We start from the raw sequence: 27,691 nt of genomic DNA, 5'->3' as shown, positions 1-27,691 counted from the left end.
ATTTAATAACAAATAGGAGCATTGACAAGAAAACATGACTGGATTTGCTGGTAATGTTTCTGAAGTGGTTTCTCTTAGTTATTTATACTTGTACAACATCAGCTCTTTAAGTCCATTAATATTTTGATACCCATTATTCCTTGACTAGAGCAATGAAGTGTAGTAGTGATTTGTCCATTTTTTACTGCTTGGAATCTGAAATCCTCCAAGCATTTAATTTAAACCATAAACTTCTGTACTAGTTCCTGTCTTCCATGAAATATATTTCCTTGATCAGTTTAGTACAAATACAACTAAGTGCAGCCATTTTATAGCTGTATGTGTCTGGTTTGCCTTCTTTTTAGCATTTTGTTTACTGCTTTTTTAAGTTACATTAACTGACAGATTTAATTTGGGCTTTACTATTCTGTGTTTGTGTCCACTTGGTACCATTATTAACAACTCCAATGCACCAAGCTTCAGCTCTGAGGGAGAGTAGTTCAACGTATGTTTTTATATGTCAGTACTAAATTTAACCGTTTTCTTTATATCTTTTTTAATTTGAAAGGACTTGATAGTGGGAGTTCTCTGTTTTAAAATTTGCTTTAAATAATACTGATTGTAACCTTTTGTTTTTTGTGTGTTTAGGTCAATCTGAAGAGACCGTGCCCATTCTGGGCTGACGATGGCCATTGTTCTATCAAAGATTGTCATGTAGAGCCTTGTCCTGAGGTATGGATCAAATAACATAAAATAGGAAAGGGTCATTTGACTAAGCAGTTTCCTTATTTTCAGTGAGTAATGCTGTATGCTCTACTTTTCCACTATAGTAAACTTAAGATCTTTGTAATAACATACTTTATAGTTCTAATGGTAAGTAGATACGGTTCTATTATTTCCTCTCATTTAGAATAAATCTATTTTCCAGCCAGGCTGTATAATGTCCTCGAGGAAATGGTAGCACTGAATGTAAGTGCTTTTAGGGCCATTAGGACCATTTTAGGGCCGGTACTTTTCAATATTTTTATAAACGATCTGGATGTAGGAATAGAGGGTATTTTGAGCAAGTTTGCTGATGACACCAAACTTGGAGGAGTTGTGGACTCAAATGAGGGCGTAAAGGCCTTGCAGAGGGATCTGGACAGGTTGGAGAGCTGGGCGATCACCAACCGCATGAAGTTCAATAAGAGCAAGTGCCGGGTCCTGCACCTGGGACGGGGAAACCCTGGCTGCATGTACAGACTGGGCGATGAGACGCTGGAGGGCAGCCTAGAAGAGAGGGATCTGGGGGTCGTGGTAGACAGCAAGTTGAATATGAGCCAGCAGTGTGCCCTGGCAGCCAGGAGGGCCAACCGTGTCCTGGGGTGCATCAAGCACGGCATCGCTAGTAGGTCAAGGGAGGTGATTGTCCCGCTCTACTCTGCGCTGGTGCGGCCTCACCTCGAGTACTGTGTGCAGTTCTGGGCACCACAGTATAAAAAGGACATGAAACTGTTGGAAAGTGTCCAGAGGAGGGCTACGAAGATGGTGAAAGGCCTGGAGGGGAAGACGTACGAGGAACGGCTGAGGTCACTGGGCCTGTTCAGCCTGGAGAAGAGGAGGCTGAGGGGAGACCTCATCACAGTCTACAACTTCCTTGGAAGGGGGTGTCGAGAGGCAGGAGACCTTTTCTCCATTAACACTAGTGACAGGACCCGCGGGAACGGGGTTAAGCTGAGGCAGGGGAAATTTAGGCTGGACGTCAGGAGGGGGTTCTTCACAGAGAGGGTGGTTGCACACTGGAACAGGCTCCCCAGGGAAGTGGTCACTGCACCGAGCCTGTCTGAATTTAAGAAGAGATTGGACTGTGAACTTAGGCACATGGTCTGAACTTTTGGGTAGACCTGTGCGGTGTCAAGAGTTGGACTTGATGATCCTTAAGGGTCCCTTCCAACTCAGGATATTCTATGGTTCTGTGATTCTAAGTGAAGTGCTATAATAATTATTAGTATGTCAGCAATTATAGCGATGTATTCCCATCCATGTGTAGCTTGATTCAGCTCTCTGATAAAATCAAGAGTATCTTAGACAAAATCTGTCACTGATACATTAATTCTTTCAAAATAAACACAGCTGTGAAATAGGTAACTTACCTGGGGGGAGAGAAAATGATTCCTAGAGGTAGTCATCTCATTTTCTAATATTTAGAGACTGGGGGTAGGTGTGATTAAGGTTCTTATGTATACCAAGTCCCAACAATATATTTGTAGTATTGAGGTCTTTGTTTCCTTGGATTTACCATGTCTTCTATGCAGTGACTTACAACATGCATTCAGTGAGCAGTGATGCAAAGCAATAAGTGGTAGAACTGCATGATTTCATAAACTGCAAGTCACTTCTAATGTTTAATGTCACTTTTTTGACATTTCACGTCTGAGACTAGAGCCTACAGTAGTTGGCACTCTGTTGTCACCCAAATTATTGATTGGGGCAGGTATATAATGTACGCCTTGCGTTTTCAGAAGGCATAAGAGACAAGGGTTGGTTCTTAGCCTGTTTGGAAATCATGCATCTTCAGTCAAAAGGTAGTCTGTCCTTGACTTGTGAGAAATGTCAAATTGTTTTTGGCAGACTTTTAACTATTCTGAAGTATATACTGATTCTTTAACTATACCAAGGCTCGTTTATAAGGCTGATCTATACTTATAATCAGTCACCAGCTAACAAAATTCATATTAGTTCAGAATTTTTACTAACAAATCTAGTTAAATTTAAGTAAAAGGGTGACAAAACTATTTTGAAAGAATAAATATAATCAAAGTAGTCTAAGGTCTTAATCATTTTACCACTAACATAAATAACTCTTAAGTCTGTCAAAGATGTAGTACTGTTTTGAATAAATCCAAGGAAGGAAAGGAACAATCTAATTATGTAAAACAAGTATGGTTTGGCCTCCTGTAAATCTAGGAATTAAATATTTCTATATCAAGCATGATTGTTTCTAGGAGCAGTATAAAAACTGAATTATCTTTGTTTTTAGAGTAAAATACCTGTTGGAATTAAAGCTGGGAGCTCTAATAAGGTAAGTAGTCCTTTATTTTTCTAAGTTCCATCTCATTTGTTGTAATATTAACATTACAGTAGATGTTTGGCTTTTTATTGCAAATCTTCAGTCTTGGCGTCATGATGCAACTGTTAACATAACAGTTCCTGTGTGCAGCTTTGCATTTTCTGTTGTACGAGTAACAGTGTTCCTGATGTTGCTGGTACCGTTGCGCCGTTCTGAGTCTTTAACAGCTTGAGACTCGGTACAGACAGAATCAGTGAATGACCAGGGACAGCGACGCATGGCCACCAAATGCCTGATACAAAATTCTGTGCTCCTTCCTGAGTATAGGCCACCCTCTGTGAAGCTATAAGCTGAGATGAATAGCAATGCAGTCTTTTTGTAAGAATCATATCTAAACACTACCTGTAATATTTTAAAAAAGGTGAACATTTATATGTAGTTTTGATGCATCTAATCTTGAACAGCTCATGAGCCTTAAGTTGATGTAGGCTTAAGTCATCTGTGCCAGCTTAAGTAGTCAGTCTGTGCTGTTGGTTTTTGCTTTTGTCCAAACCAACCTTCGCAGGCCATCAAGTGATCTTAGCACAGCCAAGAAAGTGAAAGAGGTATATACACCTAGAAGAGAGGTCAGAGCAGAAAGACAAAACTCCCATTCCCAAATCCCAAACACAGTGCCAAGAAAAAAGGTTTTAGCAGTTGATTGGATAAGAGTATCTATGAGGCCCAAATAAGAGATCTTACTGTTGAGTGCCTGGTGTGGTTTAACCCCGCTGGCAGCTAAGCACCACACAGCTGTTGCCTCACCCCACTCACCTCTGATGGGATGGGGAGAGAATCAGGAGAGGAAAAAAAGTAAAACCTCAAGGGTTGAGATGAGACACTAATAGGACAGAAAAGGAAGAGGAGGAGGATGCTGATGATGATAATGTACAAAGCAAGTAATGCCCAATGTGATTGCTTGCCACCTGCTGACTGATGCCCAGCCTGTTCCCAAGCAGCAGTCCTTGCCACCCCATATTAATTGCTCAGCATGACACCATGCTATGGGATATCCCTTTGTCTGGGTTGGGTCAGCTGTCCTGGTTCTGTCTCCTCCCAGCTCCTCATGCACCCACAGCCTCCTTGCTGGCAGGGCAGTGAGAAGCTGAAAAGTCCTTGCCTTACTGTAATCACTGCTCTGCAACAACTAAAACTTCACTGTGTTATCAGCATTATTCTTACCCTAAATCCAAAGCATAGCACTATGCCAGCTACTAGGAGGAAAACTAACTCTATTCCATCCAAAACCAGGATAGTGCCATGGCTCTGTTGTAGGTTCATACTTATTCTTGCTTAACTCTGTCTCCATCCTTCCCAGCACTTTTCACCTCACTGGACAGCCAGCCATAGTTACTGTGTATTTCACCTCAGTGTAACTTACAATATCATAAATGATGGTTGGTATTAGGTTTAAACTGTATTCCACAAAAGATCACCAAAGGTAGCTGAGAGCTATCATGGAGTAATTTGTGTCTTGATCAGTGTAACAAGTCTGTCCAAGCTTTAGCTCAAGAGGAAGTCTCATTTCCTGTTTACATGTATCTAGTGGCAAGCTCGCTCTGAAGTGTGCCCATTCTCTTAAAGGCTTCCGGTGGCCAGAGAAAAACTCCCGGCTCTTTGACATGACTGAATGTGTTTCAGCATATGCAGTAGTTGTACTGGGAAAACTTTAGTACTTTCTCTGGATAGAAGACCTAGAGTTTTAGCTGGCAAGTCTTTTCATTGACTCTGATCTTTTCCAAATGTAAGAAAGTAAAGTTTCTTTTCTTCCAAGTAAAGAAACTGACTACTGAAATATCGTAATGACTCTTACAGGCATTTTAACTTCATCTCTTCTAAAACTTAGTCTTTAAAGATTCTTTAAGTACATGTTTGAGCCTTCTGATTAATCCTGAGAGCCATAATTAAGATGTTAATTAGTAACTGAAGAGTAATGGTGGTCTTAAGATACTACTTCACATAATGATGTTGAGTTGGACTTAAGGAAACATCAGCCACTTTTTTCTCTACAATAAAGGAAGAGTGAAAACTTCTTCAGGGAGCTATCATTTGCTGGTATATGTGCTACAGTTGTTTCATCTGAATTGCCTTGCAGGCTGTTACAAGCAGCTACAGTACTGGAAGTATGGCAATTCTGCCACTTTAATCAGTAGTAGAACCAAGGGGTTTACATCTGCTACTTGTCTGCAGGAAAGATGACACCAGGACTGGCAGAAATCTTATGCCATTTTCATACATCTTTTGGTTAAGTTAAAATTCCTTCCTCAAGCCAATTAAAAATTGGGAATCTCCTGTACAATCTCCTTTAATATCCCTTTTAAGGAAGCATCAAACTCATCTTGGTATGGATAACTTCTTTCAAGGACTATACAAATACTGGCTTGGTCCATTTGAGAAAGTCCTGTGTCTTGTAGATTATCCTTAAAACACTATTTTAAAGAAAGTGGTTTTCCTCGGGGGACATACTTGTCCAATTCCTCTCTTTTGTCCTGATGTGCCTTAGAAAGGTGAAACCATCTGAAGACATCTTTAAATAATGCAAGTTATACTCTTGGATAGATAAACCCAGGGTAGAATTCTGTGGAGAAGTCTTCTGTGACTTCAGTGCTGGGCTTCTGCACAGTTTCCTATTGTGCATTTCTCCTAACGTAGAGGAGCTGCTAAACTTGTAGCTGTATCTCACACTTCTGTGGCTTTTTGCCTTGTTCTAGGCAGAAGTTTTTTTTGCCAAGGGTTTTTTGTTGGTGGTTAGTCCGGGGTTTTTTTGTTCTTCTGTTTTTATTTTGTGGTTTCTTAATTACTGCGGGGAGAACAGTTCTGCATTTGGAAGATCAGCTAGGCACAAAGACCAGCGTTACGCTGGTATAGCATCTTCACAGAAGTCCAGTTAGCAACAGAGAATCTCTTCTTAAATTATTGGCACCAATGTAAGCTTCAGATGGTGCTGGAAAGTCACAAAGTAGTTTCACTTTCTATAGTTTTACTTCAGTTGAATAGTGAAAACATTTTTGGGTAGTAGGCTGGTGGCATAACACCGGTAGGTAGCTAAGCACCAGCATACCGCTGTTGTGTTCCTGTTCTTCAGAGGACAGGGCAAGAAACTATCTCAACCAGTCTCTTTATTTTTTCTTGATAAAGGTAGGGAAATCCCAGGAGAACTACCATTTTGGGCAAGACAGGCTCAACTTGGGGAAGATCAGTTTATTGCCAATTGATAACAGATGAGTGAGAACTAAATGTAAACTAAAAATGTTTTGTTCCTCTGCCTGAGCTGCACGGGGGAGTGAGGGTTGCAGACAATCCATAACACTTGGTTGTTGCTGCTCCTTCCTCCTCACTCTCTGCCCCCACTCCAGTATGGGATCCCTTCTACAGGATGCCCTCCTTCCTGAACTGATCGTATGTGGGCTTCCTGTTAGCTGCAGTTCTTCAAAAACCACTGTAGCATGAGTCCGTACCACAGGGTGCAGTCCTTCAGGCATGAGCTGCTCTGCCACAGGCTCCTCTCCACAGGCTGCAGCTCCAGCCCAGGGCCTGCTCCTGCGGGGGCTCTCCATGGGCCGCAGCCTCCTCCAGGCCACATCCAGCTCCACTGGGGGCTCCTCTACCCATGGGGGAGCTGCAGTGTGGAGATCTGCTCCATGTGGGACCCGTGGGCTGCAGGGGGACAGCCTGCTCTACCAGGGGCCTCTCCACAGGCCACAGGGGAACTGCAGCTGCCTGCCTGCAGCACCTCCTGCCCTCCTTCTGCACTGACCTGGGGGTCTGCAGGGCTGCTTCTCACTCTTCACTCTCCCAGCTGCTGTTGCAAAGCGGTTGTTTTTCCCCTTAAATCTGCATTCAGAGAGGCCCAACCAGTGTCACTCACTAGCTCAGCTCTGGCCAGCGGTGGGTCTTTGGTCTAAGAGCAAAGGAGGTTGCATATCTGTTGTTTTTAAGCACTGGAGAATTGTGAAGCCTGGAAACGCTTCAGACTTGAACGTTCATCTCAGTGTTATTTCATCAGCAGTATCTGTTTCGTTCATTCTAGGTCAGGTGTATTCTCTGTTAACATTTTTCCATTTAACAACCGTTGATGTGAAAGAATGAGCCTCACACCTAGCAAACTCAAGAAAATTGAGCAAGAAACTCTGTCTAGTATAAATACATGTGGGCAAGTTCCCTAACAATGTCTAAATGACTTCTTAGTCTCCTTCACTACTTTGGTATTCAGTAGGTTTTGCGGTTTGTAACTTATTTCATAGCAGTACATATGGTGCTCTATTTTGGATTCATGACTAAAGCTGTGTGGATAACAAAACAGTTTTTTAGCTATTGCTGATCAGTGCTTGCAGGCCATTGAGATCTTCCCTGTTTATCACTTTGCTTTTCTGTCTGTCCCCCAGGAGAACAGGTTAGGGGTGGCCAAGAGGCTGGGAGGGGATGCAGCTGGGATGGCTGACCTGAACTAACCAAAGAGATAAACAACATGCTCAGTATGACATAGTTCGGGTACGCAGGCAGACTGTCCAAAAGACCTGTTTCTGACTGGGCTTCGGTCTGTTTCTTGGAGTTGGCAAGTAAACTGCCTTTGCATGACTTTGTATTTATTTGTTTTCTGCTCTATCCCTCTGTAATCTGCCTTTATCTCAAGCCACTAGTCCACATCTTTGCTCATCCAACTCTTTCTTCCCCATCTTGGCAGGGGAAGGGAGAGGGGCAGTGAGCAAGTGACCAGTGGATGCTTAGTTGCTGGCCAGTGTCAACCCACTGCATTCCTCTGAATTTCATTGCAACAGATTTTCATAACATCATTCATTTTTGTGTGTGTACTTGGACTCCTTTTCCATATGTACAAGTGAGTGGAAGGGCCTGTTAGTCATCTGTCCTACAACAAATGTATAGGTTTGTTTTGCTCTGTTGGACCACGTGGTTGCTTGATGTGAGAGCTAATATGAAACCTGTAAAAACACTCTGTAAAATGAATGTTGTCGGTAGGCTTTCATCTCGTTCCTCAAAGTAAGCCTTCTGTCCTTAGTGGATAACACAGGGCATCACATGCAAGGTTTTTTATAATCCTTCTTTCGGTGGTTGTTGTAGACAACTTCTGGAGTGTGCAGAGGGACTGCAAGCTGTATAGACATGAAAGTAACTGGCTAATGTGCACAATAGCTAGTTTGGACTAGCAAGCTTTTAGGCTAAGCATTAATATTGGTGTGATGAGGTATCTAATAAGTTCTGCTTGCCTGGTAGCTGTCAGGTGGGGAGGTGCTAACCTCCCTTCCTTCTTGGTGTGGGGTGCTCAGTTGCAATATTCTGATGTTTTCAATAATGATTTCATACCTTGTCAAGTGATTCAAGAGCTTTTGCTCTTAAATCCATGAGCTGCTGCATATCCACATCTCAAGGATCTTACCTCTGTTGGCAGTCTTACTTTCATGTTGCTTGGCTCCAGTCTACACATTTACTTATGGCTTTCTCACAAACTTCACCATTTACTCAAAAGTTTGAGGCAAGGTTATGCAGGTGTGCCTTGCCAAATCTGGAACATGGATCACAGATAGCTCAGCCTTTTTGGAGGAGGCTACCTGTTTATTCCCATGTGCCTTTGTATTTGACAAATACTCCCTTTTTGGAAGGGAGGAGTTAACTCTTCCTTCAGATGACACAAGCCTTGAACCTGGAAGACGGGCATTTATGTTATCCATGTACAGAGCCCTCAAGGAAAAAGGGCACTTAACAACCCTTTCAGGCTTCTCTTCAGTAACAGCATTCCAGTTGCGTTGGGCAGAATTACCACTGTATTCAAAGATAAAAACTATGACCAGCTTAAGAAGAAAAACAGCATAGTAAAAGACTTTTCTATTGTGTATAGCCTATTAAATATTTTAGTTTAAGTTTTGTAAAATGTTAACTCATTTAGAGTTGAATAAATCCTTTTATCACTAAGTACAAAATGTAGTGTGAAGACCTTGCCAGTGTTGAATTTCTGTGATTAGCGTTTTTAGGGGTAGTGACGGTTTCAAGGGGTAGCAAGTGTAATTTTAAAGTTGTCTTGCCTATTTGTCTAAACAATTTTAATTTTTTTTTTTTGAGAAATACCATGGTATACGCATTGCAGGTAAAAAATAAATAAATAAATAAAAAATCCTGCAGCTTTTCTAAATATGCGTGGGAAATAACTGGAGTATGACATCTTGACCACAAATCCATCCTCAAAAAAAAAAAAAAGAAAAAAAGAAGCTATCCTCTTTCTTTAAAACTTCTGTTATTACAATTATTGTTTGCTGTTGCTGAAGGGTTGACTGAAGTCTTTAATTTCTGGTTTTATTTTGGATAGTAATCCTTCCTGCCAGTAAGTATATGCCCCAGAGTAAGAGAAGCCAGCAGTTCAGCTTTACAAAAAGATAACAGTTGCCTAACATCAAATCACTTTCCATATTTCTTAAAGGCTGTGATAAGGTAAAAATCTGTGTAAACCAAAGGCTCAGTCTGCAAAACAAACAAAAGAGGAAATTGGGTTTGTTTATCTTTTAGGAGGGTGCTGATACTGTATTATGTTGTAAAACAGTTAGAAGGGTTTTTTGAGCTATAAGCTGAGAAGCTAACAGATTTCCTGGTGACATCTATATATTACTGTAGAATAAGGGAATTTAATTTAATTCTTCTATTAGCAGAACGATAAGGAAAACAGCTCCTATTTCACTGGATTATGTTAAAAAAAAAAAAAAAAAAAAAAAAAGGCAGCTTAGAATTGGCATTCAGCTTAAAGACTTCAGTCTTAGCTTTGAAACAACCAGTTTGAGTCCAGATCAAAAGACCTCGCTTCCAGACCTATGTGTTATCTAAATCATTCTAGTGAATAAGATTAAATAAAACATGATGGGGAAAGCGGCCAAAACTGATAAACTTTCCCACAGGAATGATGGACAAACCTTGTGTTTAGCAAGCATAATCATACCCCAAGTTAAGTTTACAGCTATCCCATTGCTTGTATTCCAAAGTCAGTTTGCAAGAATGTAAACAAGTATCAGAAATATTTCAGAACTCTATTTAGAAAAAAAAAAATCCGACACATTTACCTGAATTTTCTGTGGCAGTTGAAAGTACAGGGTGAAAATAGACTGACAAAAATAAGTTGGGGGGGGGGGGGGAGGAGAAAGTGTTCCACAGTTACTTGCCACTTCCAGAATATAAGGATTTTTCCCTGATACTGTCAGATTCAATGCTAAGCTTAGAAATACTTCTCACATCACCTGCTATCAATAAATTTTAGTTCACTTATATGTTGAATGTAACCTTTCTTACAGTACTCAAAAGCAGCAAATCATTCCAAAGAATTGGAAGACTGTGAGCAAGCTAACAAACTGGGAGCAGTTAACAGTACCTTAAGGTATGCTGTGATTTACAACAGTAGTATAAAAATAGTAACAAAGGGGTGTTCCTTTTTGTCTGCCTTGTTTTTGTTCTTCATTCTTCCATAGCCCATTAAAAAGTAAATGTGAAATGATGCAAGAACATCTGAAGGTAAAAGTGTTAAGTAGGCTCGTTACTTTTTTTTTTAAAGTATACTATGATTTTATTTGAAATCTTGCAGCATCAAAAGATGAAGAAAGTTTGCAAATGAATGTATTTTTTCTGCATTTTACAAGTATCAACCGTCTTTGTTCTTGATGACTGTGATGAATTAAGGAGTTCTGACCTGCTCTGTCCCTGTGTTACACTGACATGTCTGTTTGTGATCATTCAGTGAACCAGATCAGGGAGCTTGCGAGTTATTTCTGTTGGCAAAGTTATTTTTAGCTTCCATCAATTCCCTGATCTTGCTTATTGCATGGCACAGTCATGCTTGGGTGGGAAGAACTCTGCAGGACAGTGTTGCCCCTACGTAAGAAAGAGGAGAACCGCACTTAGAAAAACTTGCAGTTGATTAGATGCCTCACATTTAAGAAGTAGCAATAGAAAAATCAGTTTTTCACTGTTGTTGGAAAGGTGTGGCACCTTTGGCCATAGATTTCAGCAGTTCTACCTGATGAAAATGTAGAGACTTCCCTGCCTAGAAACAAAATGGGACTGCAATTTGAAGAGGGGGGAGGCAAATGCTGCTGCTTGATACGTAGTATCTTAAACCAAACTGGGTAGAGCATTTGTCCAGGTGTTTTGGGGGAAGTAAGCCATTAACACTCTTCCACTTCTGTAGGATGAAAGAATGAGGATGAGTACGTGTACAGAAAGCTAAAGAGAAGGCCTTGTATCAGATTAGGGCAGTTGATTAAAGCTGGCAGAGGTCAGATAAAGGATCCTCCAAGTGAAGGAAGAGTTTTTGTTTTGTAGGCAAACCTCCCAATTCTATACCTAGAAGTGCAAAATGCTCATGGTCGAGGGTTATTTTCCTTTATAAACTGTGTTTCCTGTGGCTATCAAATCTTGTGTGCCCATAGTTACTGGAGAAGGACATCGGGGAAGTTTTAAGTTTTGAGTTGGCAGAAGGTTAAACATGTATCTAGTTAAAGGTTTGCATCTGTAGAATTGAGCTAGTACTAATCTGGCCAAATGAAATAGGTTGTTTTCATTTTTTCCAGGGACTTTACTGGAGCAGACTTCCCGTTTTAATGTTGCTTACATTTTACTGTCAGTAGTGTGGCATTGGTAGTCCTGTGCTGCACATATGTGTAGAAGGAAACATTCAGCTTGTGGCACTGTTTGTGTTTCATAGTGAGAGAACTTCAAAGTACTTCAAATTGCTAGGGTGAGCAGAGTAATGTTGTTTAAAAGACTTACATCATTCTTAAAGTAGTTTAGCCTGGAACAGGCCTTTAGAAGTCCAGCCTCCTACTCAGAAGCAAGGTTAAGTATTGTAGACTGCTCTGGAAGTACGGATTAAGAAAATAAGATCATCTTTTTTTCCTGAACTGACAGCTGTTGAAGTACTTGAGAAAGTGTTAAAAATGTGGTATGGAATTATTTTACCAAGTTTTTACTGAAGGGAGCGAAGTCACTGCCTGTGTAGTTTGTTCAAATAATGATGGTGAAATCTGTCTTGGTATCTGACATAAAATTGACTTTTAAAAGTTGATTCCTCTGTGCAGCTAATGGTAATGCCATATATTCTAGTGTGCCAGATAAAGTAATTTGGATTTCAATTCCAAGTTAATTACTGTGTTGATTGTGTCTTTGAGTAGCTCTTGTTGTCCTTGTTTATTTAAAAGTTTAAAACCAAATGTATTTTCTTCCCCTCAGTAACCAAAGTAAGGAGGCTTTCATTGACTGGGCAAGATACGATGATTCACAGGATCATTTTTGTGAACTTGATGGTAAAATATTTAAGCTTTTTCAGAGTGTTTGTTTTATTTACTGTCTCTTAACAACACAGAATATTATAGCTGCTCTACCAATAACCATTTTTTAAAGGTTTTAATTTTGTGGTAAGCAGGCATGTGACAGTTCATACCATCTTACACACAGAGAATGCAGTTTGTACAAGGAGCACTTAGTAGTCTACATTTATTGTTACCTCCTGCTACTAAATGGACAAGAGACTTTTACAGAAATAAACAACTTAAATGGGAGGGATTTTGCCTTTTTATAAAAAAAAAAAAAAAAAAAAAAAGATGCTTATACAGGAGAAGTATCTGGCACAAATCTAAGACAAATACTTGCACTTGATTCAGCTTCTTACTGCCATATTATTTTTGCTACTGTTCTGTCATCTATGCTTGGGCTGATAATGTCCTTCCAGCCTTGCTGTTTCAAACAATTTCTGCACTAAATTCACCCTTATTTGTAAAGACTTTGTTAACACATTAGGATTCTAAATTGTCTTCCCTCTGCTCCACATGAGTCCTTTTATTTGCATGTAATGTTCAAAGCTTAAAGGAGTATTTTTCAGATAAACACATAAACAGATAAATTGTCATGTTCAAGGAAGGCTGCTAAAAGCATTTTTATTAAATACCTTAGTAAGTTTTCTATGTTGTTAAGACGCAAGGTATTGTGCAAGACATTTTAATCTACCTTTAGATTAAAACCTGGTGTTACCTGAGAAAGTAGCTGTAGTGGACTTACCAGTTGCGGTTCTTTGAGCACTAGTACTGCATCTTATATGTGCAATTTTCTGTATGAAAATTTTCTGTTTCTGTAATACTTGGTGAGCGTTACTGTAGATCTGAGCTGTTCTGTGCAATATGCTGCTGCTTAAGCAATAAGCTGTGCAATCCCTACTGTCTTCAGGCTGCACACTCATATTTTTAAGAGGACTCAGTTGGGAAAGGTATAGTTAAGGAGCATTTCTTTTAGAAGTAATATTAGCTTAAGTAGTTCTGGTACCATCTCCCTACTTTGTGTCCTTCTGAAAGATGATGTGCTACCCTCAACTGCGTGCTTCCAGTGCCTTTTTTGCAGTGGCTGTGGCATGCTTCTCACTGCATGGTAAGCTGATTGCAATTTAGTTGAATACCAGGAAAGCTGACATCTCCCTTCCATCTCCCAGACTGCTGGGGTGAACTGGCTTGTTAGATGAGTCCCTGAGCTGGTGCAGGGAGAGGTGAGAGAGAGGATAACTGCACTGGGAGTGACAGGGAGGAGGGAGAAACTGTTTTTTTCTTCATTACCTCTCTTCCTGGTGACATCAGAGCCCTTAATTCATTCAGCTGTAGCACAAAGCTGTATCTTCAGTTTTACTTCTTACTAATGTTTTGTTGGGTTTAATGATCGAGTAGATAAGGGAGGTGATCTAGCTGGAAAAAAAAATGCTTAATCTAGGTCAGTTTTCTATCTTTCTGTTGTGCTGCCCCACAGACTCAGTTGTATGTGGATAATGAGAACAAAGCAGAGAGCTGAAGTGACCAGGAAGTGTAGGAACTGCTTGGGTTAGCCATGTTGTCAAAGAAATCAAGTTGTAATTTGACGTTATTCCATCTGGCACTCACTGTGTTCTTGTCTGTCTCTTTTCTTTGTTTTTGCTGCTACTGCTGAAGTGATGCTTAACTGCTCGTGTGGAATCATCTCTTCAGAGCAGTTTCCATTCTTTCTTTGTCTTTTTTTTCAACATCTGAGGAAATGCTCAGTTGCACTGCTTGGGCTATTCCCATAAATAAGTCTACGGACTTCTGCCTTGCATTGTATGCAGGTCTTAAGCATGATTTGTTATTGACCTGGAATTTCAAAGAGAAGGAGAGGGAGCGCTTCCTGCTTTTTACTGAGTGTAATTGGAAAACTTAGTCCAGTTTATTATTCTTACACTATATAAATAGAGTTTTCAAGCAGAAAGAGTGTTGTTTAGCTATTTACTTTGGGTGTGTTGCCAGAATTTGAAGCGAGATGAGAGATGAGAATGCAACTTGTTGAAATGCTGTTTAAATACTGTTTTGTGTTGTAACCAACTCTGTGTTCTGGGGTATGCTGAGTTTGTTCAATTAAGCACTAGGATTCGTACTTTGCGCCAGCATACAAGCTTATGTGAGGAATAAGTGATTTAGCTAATAAATAAATCTTCCAGGTATTAAGGAGCTCCCTCAGCAGCATACCCATTTCGAAAAAGCAACTCTTCTCTCCCCTTCTTTGCACTGAATACTGCTGAATGATTAAATCCTGAGTTTGAAGCCTGTTTAAAACAAAACACTGTTTATGTCCAAGTATATGTCAGGAGAACACACTGCAGGAGAAGTGTTTATGGCAGAGTTGAAGAAGCTACTTAAAAGTATTCAGACATTGTGGAAATTTTGGTGGCATAAGAGACTGTGGAATAGATTCTGTTCTTTGGGGTTTTCTGCTTAGTGAGTATATTGCTATATTTCTGTGTACATAGCATTTAGAATCCAGCTGGAGAAATAATAGTAGACCTCTTATTTATATGTAGTCCTGTGGCTTTTTATTTAAGTATTTTTAAAATGATCAGTTGGAAACCTTTTGTTACATATTCTTATTTAGATGAGAGGTCTCCAGATGCACAGTACGTGGATTTGCTGCTGAACCCAGAACGTTACACTGGCTACAAAGGGCCCTCTGCTTGGAGAGTGTGGAACAGCATCTATGAAGAAAACTGCTTCAAGTAATCAGGAGGGAGAAGCCTATTCTTATACCTGTGCTTCAATTTAGCTTAAAACTGATTTTGTGCTTTCTAATTTATTTTCTAGGCCTCGATCTGTCTATCGCCCTTTAAATCCACTGGCACCTAGTAGGGGTGGGTTTTTTCTATTTTATTTTTAATGTGATTTTTAACATAGTGACTGCAGTATAAGTGATAAAAATAATAGTCTTCAGTCTTTAGGTGTGCTTTCTGATTTTTAAATTTCCTGTGTAGAGGCAGTTGTCAACTTTGAATATCTAGACTTAGGTTTGTGATACTTGATTACATATGCACTTACTTTGAAGCATTTGAAAGCACAGCCAATATCATAGGGCTTATTAAGCAACAGGCTTATCGTCAGGGGAGCAGACTTGACAATTCAAGTATATCTAAAGCTATTCAATAGAGAAGTCGCAGTAGTGACTTTCTAGTGTAGGTGGGAAGGGCTTTGAATTCAACACAACTTTCACCACAACTGTTTTTTTCCTTGTCTTTTTTTCCTAGAGTATTTAATTTAATCCCTTTAACTCATAGTCATCCTAGTATAATGTAGCTGTATGTTTTCTATAAACAAAGTCTATTAAAAGTGTGCAAATGATTGCATTGTCTTAAGAAAGAGTGGATACTTAGGAAGGCTCAGGTATTTGGTTTTTTAAAAATATGCCAAATACTTGAGTTTTATATTTTCAAACTAAAACTGAGAACTATAACAGTATGTTCTAAGTGAATCGGCTTTCCCCTGTCCCCCTACCAGATATTAGAAGCTCAAAAGGAATTTTGGTAATCACAAATAGTGAGGTAATACATTAGTGGTATATACAACTAAAAAGAATTGAAAGATTGAAAGAGTAGCTTAACTCATAGATTAGAATTTTTGGTAGAAGAGCAGTGGTCAGATCCTTGAATAATGTGAACTGAAGAACAAGACTACTGTCTGTCTGAAGCTTAAAAATGGCCTTCAGGAACGTATAAATCAACTGGTACTAAGTGTTTAAATTTAGTGACTCTCTTTATTATAAAGTGTCTAGTCTCAGGTTGTCTTGAGGAGGAAGAAGAGGATGGAAAGTAGATGATGCTTTCTGGGAGATTAAATAAGTTTCTTGCACTTTTTCAGTTTTTATAGTAAAGCCTGTGTTTCATTACTGCTTTGCTGTGGAAATGATGTTTTTAATGCTCATGGATTTTTATTTCTTCCACCTCTACCCCTCCAGGAGGAGATGATGGTAAGTCATCTTATTTTGCTTGACTTGCAACAATTAAGCAAGCATTGTACAGTTGTGAACTTTTGATTTATTTGCATTAGTGCTGTAGTATTAGAGGCCAGGGACATTTTGTTTTTATGAAGAGAATCAGTTATTCAGAAAATGTTTTTATTGGGACAATTCCTTCAGGTCAAGTAGGAGAAGGGGTGAATAGGAACAAAATCGAGTTGTGTTATTGGTTCTTATCTTTCTAACGGTTGTTGTGATAATACTGTTTGCAAGATAAGTGGAGATGTATAAAGGATTCTTGGGTCTCCTCCAGAAGAGCCCTATTGATATTGATATCAGATCCCCTAAAAGAAGATGGACAGGAGTTCATTTGCTTTTTTGCCAGGAAGATGGGGAGAAGCTGAGGCGATAAAGCACTTGGTCTGTTTACAGTGAGATACTCTTTTTGGTTACTCAGATCTCTCAGGTAAAAAGCTCTAATCCTACTGGAAACCTTCAGGCAGTAGCAGTTAAGGTAAAGGTTACCAGTTATGATGCGGAGGAAAGATGGAAGTGCTAGTTTAAAAAAAAAAAAAAAAAAAAGCTAGTTAAAAAGAAAGCTAATTAATAGAGGCAATAATATAAAAGCAGAAAACTGTTCTGGTGTCTTGTTTATATGCCAATTACTAGTGATTTCCTGTGACCTGTTGAACCAAAGAAGCTCTCTTTTGTGTCCATACAAGTAATGCTTATAGAGAAGATGCTTTATGGGTTAGGATTAAAGAAGTAGGTAGGATATTTTCCCCCACCTTATGTTTCAAAGACATGAATTAATTACTTATTGCGCATAACAGAGAAGGATTTGTAGGAAGTCATTGTGAAATCACTACAGGGTTTTCTTCTGCTTTTGATAGTGACTTTCCAGAGAATCATTGTTTAGAGGTAGTAATGAACGTTTTACTTCTGTCTGATGGAATGAGTAATGTTCACTGTTTCTATTAAGTGTTAAAAGGCTGATAGTGCTTTAAAGCACTACCTTGATGGTAATGCTTATCAATTAGTATACAGTTGCTTTTTGTGCTAATTTAAATTTTTCAGCTGGATTTGCTCATCAGATCTTTTTTCTAAAATTGCAAGGCTTTAGAGCTTGTGTTACTATTTGTACAAAGTTTGACAGATTGATTAGATGTCTTGTGAGATGACAGAATTCCATACCTTTGTCTTAAGTGTTTCTCTGCTTGAATATGAGCACAGGGATTGATTGCCTTTGGTTGTCATTAACCATGTCCAAAGCAGAAAAGTAGTGCATAAAGGGTACTGTTACTGACATGAAGCTGCATCTACTGAAACTCAGTAGTAGCATAATGTCTTTGTAGGTTTAGTCTAAGAGTATGTCTAGTAAAGAACTGGTATAACCAACAGTAAGTTTGGTAGTGAGGTATTTGACTTAGGACCCTTACCCATTCTGCTAAACCTAGGGAATCTAGGCTGGTGTCTGTTGGAAACCAAGATTTAGTAGTTTCTTTGCTCTTGGAAATGTTCTTAGTGACTTAAAAATACACGATCATAGATGGATGCAGGGAATGTAAACTAGATGCCTTTCCACAGATACTCTTATTTGCTCAATTATACGCTTTCATCATATCTTCAACCACTAGTGCATATAATTGTGCTTATACTTGCTGTTGAATGCCCTCACTAGTACCTTAGTTACACTTATTCTTGTATTTCTCTTATTCTGACCCCAACAGATTTAAACTAACCTCAAAGTTTAGCCATTTTGGTGCTTATTCTCACTTTAATAGTTAAATTATTTAGCTTTATGTCCAGATGATAGCTAATATTAGTACACATAGTAATGTAAAGGTACTGTAATGATAAAAAATAATACTCTTAATTTAACTATATATTATCTATTTACAGGAGAATCTTTCTACACATGGCTAGAAGGTAATCCTCGTGGGATGGGGTTAATATAATTTAAATTCACTAGAAATAAAGCATTAGAATTTTTACTCTCCAAATCTTGTTCATAGTGTAACTGTTTCCCAGTGCCATGAAGCGTTGTGGTTTTGATTTCCTCCTGAAAGAACACATCTCTGATTCAATGATAGATTTAATTCTGTCTAGGATGGGTCACAGTATAGGTCTGGTTTCCAGACTGTCAAAATTAAAGACTATTTCAAATCTATTGTTCAAACAATATAAGCATCTTACTTCTGCGTGCCAATTTATCTGTGCTAATTGACCAGATGGTTATTTGACTGCATTTATTAGAACACAAACATCAAATAAATGTTAAATGTCATTCTTGGTGGTACTTTATGTACAAAAATAAGAGGTGTACTTTCCCTATGATGGATATAGGTACTTACTAGATGTACTGATAGAAATAATGATAAAGTGCTGTGACTGTAACTCTTTAAAGTTAAATGGTGAAGGCATGTCACTGAGGCATGTCAAGATACATTAATTTTAATACATCATTTCCAGTACTTAGTTTGGGATTTGCTTTTCTCTTTTTCCTCAACAGGTCTTTGCCTTGAGAAAAGAGTGTTCTATAAACTCATTTCTGGGCTTCATGCTAGCATCAACTTGCATCTGTGTGCCAATTATCTTCTTGAAGGTAATTTTAAGACTGGGTAAAGTTGATGAATGGAATACTACGTCTGTATCCTGTATTTATTTTCTTTCTGAAATAATTTTGTGTATACTTGGTTCTTGTCTGTTTTGTTCTATTTTCCAAATATGATCTTAAGCTCCATCCCTCCTTTTTTCTTCTATGTAGAAACGTGGGGGAAGCCTAGCTGGGGACCGAATGTGAAAGAGTTCACTCGCCGCTTTGACCCTATTGAAACAAAAGGAGAAGGACCAAGAAGGCTTAAAAATTTATATTTCTTGTATTTGATAGAGCTACGTGCTTTATCAAAGGTTGCACCGTACTTTGAGCGTTCAGTTGTTGACCTTTACACTGGGAACGGCCATGAGGATGCTGAATCTAAAGCTCTCTTACTAGAAATCTTCAGGGATACAAAGTAAGGCATGAGGTTTTTTATCAGTACCTTGAAATTCTTAGTTATGCTCTCCACTGAGAATAGATGACTTCTTTAAAATGGGGTGGAGAAAATCACCACCCTTAGCTACTCCCCATTTGTGGCTTTTTTCTGATTCTTCAGTGTAAGATGCATGATCTGTTTTGAAAAGGAAAATGCTACATATATTCTTTTAATGTTTTAGTGACTAATCCCGTGTTTTTCATATGCTTATCCTTCTTCCTTCTGGTGGTCCTGTAAGGCTCTCTAGTCCAATTCCTTTGCTTATCTTCTCACTATTTTTTGTGGTCAGTTGTGTGCTGCATGGCTTCATCTGTTGCCTCTAGTCACAGTCATAGTCATGTTGGGTATTTGAGATGTGGTCAGACAACTGATCAACTGAAAGGCAAATAGTAAGACAATCTCAATTTGTATTAGAAAGAAGTCCTGATCAATGGAGATCAAGAACATTCTCCAGAAAATTGGAACAGTTTTCAGGCTATAGTGATTGAATGGTAAAGTCAATACTGTTTAGTAAATTTTTGAATAGCAACCATTTGAAGGATATCTTTGAAATGGAACAAGTAGGAACTCAGGAAAGCATTTTACACTGTAACGTACATTACGCTGTATTGACGGTACACTGTATTTCACACTGGGGTTGTTGAGTTCTTTGTATTTTGTCTTTATTAGGTCCTTCCATATGCACTTTGATGAAAAGTCCATGTTTGCTGGAGATAAAAAAGGAGCCAAGTCATTAAAGGTGAAGCTGCTTCTCTAATAAACATCCAAAATATCCATTTTGGAATTATGTTGCGTTATTTTAGAAAAACCTCTCTCAGCAGCATGCTTATGGCAGGTAGACTAGAGAAGACAGGGATGACATCTTACAGAATTGTAACTGAGGCTTCTTAATCTCCTTTACAATAAATGAATTCAAGGTGTTATTCCAAGTCAAGCAGATGAAATGGGACTGTGCTGTGAGGTAAATGAGTTGATATGGTATTAGTAATGCAAGCAAATAGTTATTTAAATAGAGTGTCAGCTTCACATAGGCATTCCCTCCAATAATAAAGTGATGTTAGGTAAAAAACAAAACAAAAAAAACAGGTGGGTAATCTATGCACATTTTGGTGAATTAGAATATGAACTTAACATTACAAAAGTATAGTTCTCTGACACAAGATCCTAATGCAAATGCTGTTACTATCTAGAAAATATCAGTGTTATTCAGATTATGTGCTGGAACTCCACAACTGGAGTGTGGCTAATAGCAATAAAGGTCTGTTAAAAAATATTAGTAAGTATTCAAATACTTATTTCAGTAGTAGCATTGGATTTTTTTTTTATGATCAGTATTAGGAAGAATGCTTTTTGAAAGGTGGTACCAGTAGTTTATCAGCCCTGCTAGTGTTTTTCTGACCTTAAATGTCAGAAAAGGTAACATTAGGTACCATTAGGTAACATTAATTAGTTCTGTACTGTAATTGCTTCCACCCTGACTGAAGCTGCAAAGCAACAATCTGCCTGTAGTTTTGAGTAGGAAATGCCTTTTGTGAATTGTCATTTTTTTGCCTTGTTGTCCAAAATGTAGGTTGGTTCAAAAAGGGTTTGAATAACTTAATGGAATTAAAATTGGACATTGACACACACAATACTTACAGCTCAGAAACTTTTGAGCAAGTTGATTATGTTCCGTACACTGTTTCCAGCGCTATTCTGCATGTCCTATATTTTTGTTTTTCAAGGCATCAACTATTAGCAAATGCTTGGAAACAAAACTCTGGGTATATGTGGACGTTTATTATAACCTGACCCTGTATGGTAGTGAGTTTGTTCAATTTTAGTAGCAGAGGATTGATATTCTAGTGGTAATAAATGACTCTTTGTAAAGCTAAGAGATACTTTAAATTAACCTTTTTAAACTTTGTTTTTAACTGCTAGGAAGAGTTCAGATTGCATTTCAAGAACATATCCCGCATAATGGATTGTGTTGGATGTGATAAATGCAGGCTGTGGGGCAAACTGCAGGTACAGTTTAGGTCCTTGATATCCTTACCTCTATATTAAAAAATAAACATACGTTGTTTTTGATGTTTTTGTTGAATATCATTTAATTTTAGTCAACAGCTGTCTGTATTCTCAAACATTACTTTTTGGTTTAGAGCAGATAATTCAATGCAAAATCTTGTAGAATCACCTGTGGGAAGCCGTAATGGAAATACTCCACTTGCTTAATGAGCTTTAACTCCATAAATTGAGGCATAAGAAAAACAAGTAATTCAGATTTTCACCGCTATAAAATACTGCAAGATGCACAGTAAAGCTGACAACTGAAAACCAGTCTGTTTCTGGAGACGTGTCTTTATTTTATTGAGAACAAGTTTTTAACCCTTAAGGGTAATATTAACTGTAGTCTGAGAACAGTTGGTAATTCCGGGTGCCTACTATATGGTAATGTTGTATAACATTAAGTATATTAGGGTTCAGTTCTCTTATAATTTCCTAGCACAGAAAATGTGGTGGTCTCTGCTAAATTTCTGGAGTTCTGCCTATTCTCTACCAGTTGATACTTCTGATCTATTACCACTTTTTCTTCTCGTGCAAAATGAAAGAGGGATGGATTTCCTTTTCCTTGTAGCCAATCTCAACCACTGTCAAAATCCAGTCATTTCCTCAACCTGATTAAAAGGGGGAACAAGATTAGCTGCTTCTGATACAGTTTCAGACCCAATTTTATATCAAAAAAAAAAAACAACAACAACAAAAAAAAACCACCCAACACATAGAATGTCTGCCACTGGGACTGGAGATGGAGGAAGTAAAAAAAAAAAAAAAAAAAAGTGACACCTCATTACAAAAACCTAGCTTGACCTGGAAGAGGGAGGAAGAGAAGGAAAGGGGAAGCCTGATCTGACAGATCCCACAACAGTGAGGCATCTAATACAGTGGGGAAGGGATGGAGGTGTTGTGACAGTCATGGTTTTGTATGCCTCTGGTGTGGCTAGGAAGAAAAGAGATGGGAAAGGAAGAGGTTAAAACCATAAGGATTTAGAGTTAGTATACCTGAGGAAACAAATATTCTTAAATAAGTGAATGAACTTGGTGTGCAGTTGATGGTATGTGTTTGCATTGGTGTCCTGGATTGTATATAGCTATTTGTGTTGAGACAGTGTCAGTATAAAATAATTAGTACTACGTTTTGGGTGCAACGGTAGTTAACATTTTAATGGTTTTCTAAGTTGAAAAGAGTGACCTTATTGGCATTAAAACATTTGGATTTTCTTGTAGACTCAAGGCTTAGGAACTGCTCTGAAGATTTTATTTTCTGAGAAAGAAATACAGAACCTTCCTGAGAATAGCCCGTCAAAAGGTTTTCAACTCACGCGTCAAGAAATAGTTGCTCTTGTAAATGCCTTTGGAAGGTAAGGTTTTGTAATTTGTGTATTTTTTATTTTTTTAAGTAAAATTTCAGTGTCAACACTCAAGGTCTGTAGAAAAGGCATGTAGATGTAGCTCTTAAAGGTTGAATTATTCTCAGTGAGTGATACTGATAAACTCAGTACCATCAAACAGAGTGTGGGGTACTGATTATTAACCTTGGTTGTTATTTTGTTTTGGGACCCAACTCAGCCTGTATCTCAAATCTCATGAATTCCATAAGGCTCTTAAACAATCTTAAGCATTAGACTGTCTCCTGCTTCTTGAACAATAACTACAGCTCTTCTAGAAGTATACTTTATATTTCTGTTTTAAATATTTTTCCTCCTTTTCAGGTATAAATATTTGAGGGTTTCTTTTTTCTTCAATGCTGTCATTTAGCCCTTATGCTTTGGGATTTTGGGGTGTGATGTAATTGTTTTTGTTAAAACTTAATGTTGATTTATTTTGGAGGGAACAACAAAAACTTTACCTCTTCAAATGGTGAAGTAAAACTTAACAGCTTTAAAAGACTTGTAGAATTTGTCATGTGCATCATGCTAATTCATCTGATCTTGAACATAATTATTCCTGTTTAAAAGAATTCACTTTATATTACCTCTGGTTAGATCTTGAATAAAATCAGGACTATTTAAAATATGTCCAAACTTTAATCCCTGTAACATGTTAAATGTAATGGAGAGACTAATAGTAGATCTCTCGAGGGGAAAGTAGTATCGTAAGTGTTAACATCTGGAACAGAATTGTGTGGTGCTTTTTCTATTGGGAAAAAAAAGCTCCCACGGAAGACAGTGGTTTGCACTTCTTGTCACAGTTGACCTACTAACACTTGGTGGTTTTTTTTTTGTTTTGTTTTGCAGGCTTTCCACAAGTATAAAAGAGTTGCAGAATTTTAAAGTTTTATTGCAACGAACTAGGTAATGAAGGCCTTTGCACAAACCATTAGTGAAGACCATTTACAGGACTGCATTGAGCAGAAGGAACTGATCCTTACAGGACTCGTATGAACTGATGAAAAGTAAAATCAAATACCAACTTGAATATTTATGTTTAAACTAGGAATGGTTGTTGATTAGAAAAGATATTTATGAATGAAGTATATAGTTTTTAAATGTGTAAATTATGCCAATCTGTTTAATTTTTTTAAGTTCTCTGCTCACAGTTCTATTGTACTGACACATCATAAATTTTCTTTATTTTCTTGTCTTTGAGACAGTTGTTTTATATGAAAACACAGGTACCTCGATCCTGACTTGGCCTGTCCTAAGTGAGGTGGTTCACCCCTCACCTCTCCCCAGTACTGAGCTTCAGTAAGTTCTGAGGACTGAGTATGCTGATTCTGGCTGTCTAAAAGTAAAACCAGAAAAGGAAATAGGGCTCTTGTTGAGTTCTGTTGTTTTACTGTAACTATGAAACTTTTAAAAATAGGTAATTTACTGAACAGAAAATTTTACTTTGTACCAAGCTCCTTTGTAATATACTGATATCAATGTTTTTTTTTTTTCTTTACATGCTGCTTTTCATAAATTCTTTTTTTTTTTTTTTTAAATGACCACCTTCTCTCTGATACAGCACAGTTGTAAGTGACTCTTCTTCAGCCCCTTTGCTACCTACATGCACTTCAGGGGTGAGAGGGAAGGGCATGGAGAGATGGCTAGTGGAGCATTGCTAGTCTGTCAGTCAGGTTTGCATCTAGTCCATTTTATCTTCTGGATGGTAATCACAAATTCAGTCTCCAGAAATTGTCCTTTTAATGTCTAAGTTATTAAAAATAGCACATCTTGCTCTTTGAGCAGTGGAATTAGATCTGCTTGTAATGGTTTATGTTTTAGTGGTGTATTAAAAGGTCAGTGCAAAAAGAAGAAACTTTTTTATAGTCACTTTAAAAAAAAAAAAAAAGGCTTTTTAAAATTCATAATCATACTGACATTTAATATCACATACTCTATCTATGCAATCCCTAACTGTACCTTCTTAAAAAGGATATTCAGCATAATAAAACGGGTATGTTAATAATGTAACTTTCATAAAATATGAAATTACTTGTGTAATCGCAGTCCACAAATGTCAATGATAATTTATCATTGACCAAGACATAATTCAGAAGCAGTACTACTGATTAGTAGTAACCAAATGTTGGTTTAAATTTAAAATGAAGTAATTTTGTTTTTTTAAAGCCAGCGTATTTCAAAGTATAGTTAGGAGTTACGAATGTAGGAAGTGCTGGTACAGTGTAGATACCTTTTTTTGTTATTTAAAAAAAAAAAAAAAATCAGCAAATTAAGTGCTCTTAAACATTTTTCACTCTACCAGATCTTCAGTGACCTGTTTATATAATTTATTGTAACAATACTGGCTTCCATAATGTGGTCCTTTACAGCAGAGATTTTCCTGGAAGATGGAATATACTCTGTCCTTCATTTCTAGACAAGCCTCAAATTTCTACCAGGCTGGAAATGAGAGACTATTTTGCTGGCACTTATTATAAGAGTACCATTTCCTGAGAAAGTAAACCCTCTTGAGTCAAACTGGGTTAAGCTAAATGAAAGAAAAAAAAATTGGTAGTTGCACAAATTGGCAACTGCCCAGTCTGTAGTTCCTATATAAGCCAGTAGATAAAATCAGTGTGGTGTTAGAGAAAGGTAACGCCAGCCTGGGGACGTTATGTTCTGACCCAGCAGCCTCTCGTGCTTTTGTGGGCACCCATGTCTGAGCAAGTCACCATGGGCTGCCTTTCTGGTTAGAGGAGGAGAGCAGCTGATTTCCAGGTGGATTTGCCTGACCTTTTCTAAGGTTGGTATCTGTAGTATCTGTATACTCTAGGATACCATAATTTGCACCCTGGAGTTTCTTTTCTTTATTCAACTGAAATGAAAATCTAGGTCTTTGCTTTAATGTGAACAGCCATGTTTGGTCAAACGAGTTATGTATGCCCTGAGTATCGAAGTCTTCTGAGTTACATATATATATTGAAGGAATGTATTTTTTTCAGCTGGTCATTTATTTCTTCCATTTCGGGTTGACCTGCAAGGGCTAGAACCTGTAGGCTCACTCGTGTGAAGAATCCTTTACAGCTAAGTTTAACTGTAATATATATCATAGTGCCTAAAGCTTTAGGCAGGATTTTCTAGCTAAAAAAAAGTCTACAACACACCAGGAAGGACATGAGTCTAGAACAGTTTTTCCTTTCCCCTTCACCTTGCTTTTTGGGGAAAGTGAATTGCTTCCAACCTTCTGGGGATGCAGTTTATTCTTTTCTTCCACCTGTGCCTGGCTAAAATCCATGGACACTGAAGCAGCATCACATGCTAGTGTCATGCACTTGTTTATGGGACAGGTGAGAGATTCAGACATACAGATCCTGCCCATCTGCTCTGTAAAGATTTCATTGGCATAATCCAGCAAGGTTCTTACCATTGGGTGAGGACTAAGAGATGGGAAGTTTTTCTTCTCTTCCTTTTTGTCATGATAAAAACAGGAGTGCAACTGAACCAGGTAGTTCTGTGTACAGAGAGGTTCTGTTGCATTTGAAGGTACATTGCACTTGGTGATCAAATACGGAAGGCATTTCACTTCACTGTTGTAGAAATACAAGATCTTTTCCTGTTACAAATCTAGTTGAAACAAGTTTCCTGTCACCTTTTTTTACAGTATTTGATGTACATTCTGTGACTATGCTGCCTATGAGGTTTTGCCACGTGAGTTGGATGACATAGGTCTTTATATGTTAAATTAAGTTTCAGAAAATTACAGATCTGTTTTTATACTAAAGAATAAGGTTAGTTACACTGTCCCTGAGCTGTAAACTATTTTAAATTCCAGCCTATTGGAGATCAGCTTGTCAACATTGTCTGCCATTCATTTCAGAGTTAAATTACGCTTCCTTGTACAAATGACACAATGATTGTAATCACAGAGGTAGCAAGATGACAAAGACGAATGTTTCATCATTCTGAAGTCATGAGGACTTGAGTGAAACGTTAAAAGACTTGGTCCAAACTGCATAGGCAACACGTAGGGCACTGTTGCTGAACAACTTGCCCCTAAGTGCCAGAGAAGGAAGATGAGAATGCAGTTTTAAAACAGTGAAGTATACAGATTATGTGAGCTGGAATAATAAGTGTGTTACTACTTCAGCTGGTGATTTGTGCTATATGTCATTGTATATGCATGAAAAACTGTGCCACACTTTCTAGAGTTGTATTTTGATGATTGGGTCACCTTTATATGACCTTGCTTTGTGCTTTCCTGGGAAATTACCTGTAATATGTTGTAAATAATCTAGATGCTTACGTTTATAAACTAGCAATCTGGCAATTCATCACTTTACAATTCCTTCCTATATCTAGCCTATTAAAATGTAATATTTATTAAAATCAAAATCCATGTTGGAACTGCTTACTGAGACCTAAACACTTCTGAATCTTTGCTATGTTTGAATCTATAAAATACAAATTAAAGTATTTTCTGCTATATTTTTTGTGAATGCAATTTTTTCAACTACACTTTAGAAATCATGCAGTGTAAATTGTTTGTGTCAGTCATTTAAGCATAAGATGATGAGCAAGATTCCATTATCACTAATTCAGTTTAAAAGTTAAATGTAACTTCTGGATTTTCATAGGAAGGCTGTTGCATATCTGGTGCTATTGACAGTGCACTGCCATACACCAGTGCATCAGAAATCCGTGTGGCAGAATTAAAATGTCTCTGTATGAATATGGCTAAATTTAGCCACTGGCTAAGTCCCACTGTATTAAGAGGCAAAAAGCTTATTTTGAAAGGAAGTTCAGTCTGTCCTGTCCCTTTCTCAACATAGCTTGTAAAAACTTCTATAATTACTTTTTTTATGGCTGTTAACACAGTGGGGCTCTTCACATGAAATTATTACCCCTAGAAGGCTTCCTCAGCTTCG

At 38.0% G+C, this 27,691-nt stretch overlaps 1 protein-coding gene across 1 annotated transcript in view; it reads left to right on the top strand.

Annotated features, from left to right (window-relative positions):
* Positions 1-24,288, top strand: part of ERO1B (endoplasmic reticulum oxidoreductase 1 beta) — a 31,038-nt gene extending 6,750 nt beyond the window's left edge. The window contains exons 3-16 of the mRNA XM_032183760.1: positions 628-711; positions 2,999-3,040; positions 10,357-10,439; positions 12,287-12,360; positions 14,975-15,095; positions 15,181-15,227; positions 16,325-16,336; positions 18,227-18,253; positions 18,837-18,929; positions 19,092-19,338; positions 20,029-20,098; positions 21,280-21,366; positions 22,627-22,760; positions 23,637-24,288. Coding sequence (XP_032039651.1) covers positions 628-711; positions 2,999-3,040; positions 10,357-10,439; positions 12,287-12,360; positions 14,975-15,095; positions 15,181-15,227; positions 16,325-16,336; positions 18,227-18,253; positions 18,837-18,929; positions 19,092-19,338; positions 20,029-20,098; positions 21,280-21,366; positions 22,627-22,760; positions 23,637-23,697 — 1,182 coding nt within the window. The 3' untranslated portion in view covers positions 23,698-24,288. The remainder of the gene's footprint in view (positions 1-627; positions 712-2,998; positions 3,041-10,356; positions 10,440-12,286; positions 12,361-14,974; positions 15,096-15,180; positions 15,228-16,324; positions 16,337-18,226; positions 18,254-18,836; positions 18,930-19,091; positions 19,339-20,028; positions 20,099-21,279; positions 21,367-22,626; positions 22,761-23,636) is intronic.
* The last annotated feature ends 3,403 nt before the right edge of the window (positions 24,289-27,691 follow it).

The sequence above is a fragment of the Aythya fuligula genome, chromosome 3 (assembly GCF_009819795.1).
Source record: "Aythya fuligula isolate bAytFul2 chromosome 3, bAytFul2.pri, whole genome shotgun sequence".
Classification (NCBI taxonomy): Eukaryota; Metazoa; Chordata; class Aves; order Anseriformes; family Anatidae; genus Aythya; species Aythya fuligula.
Note: the sequence above shows the minus strand (reverse complement) of the source record. Positions and strands in the feature narration are given on the sequence as shown.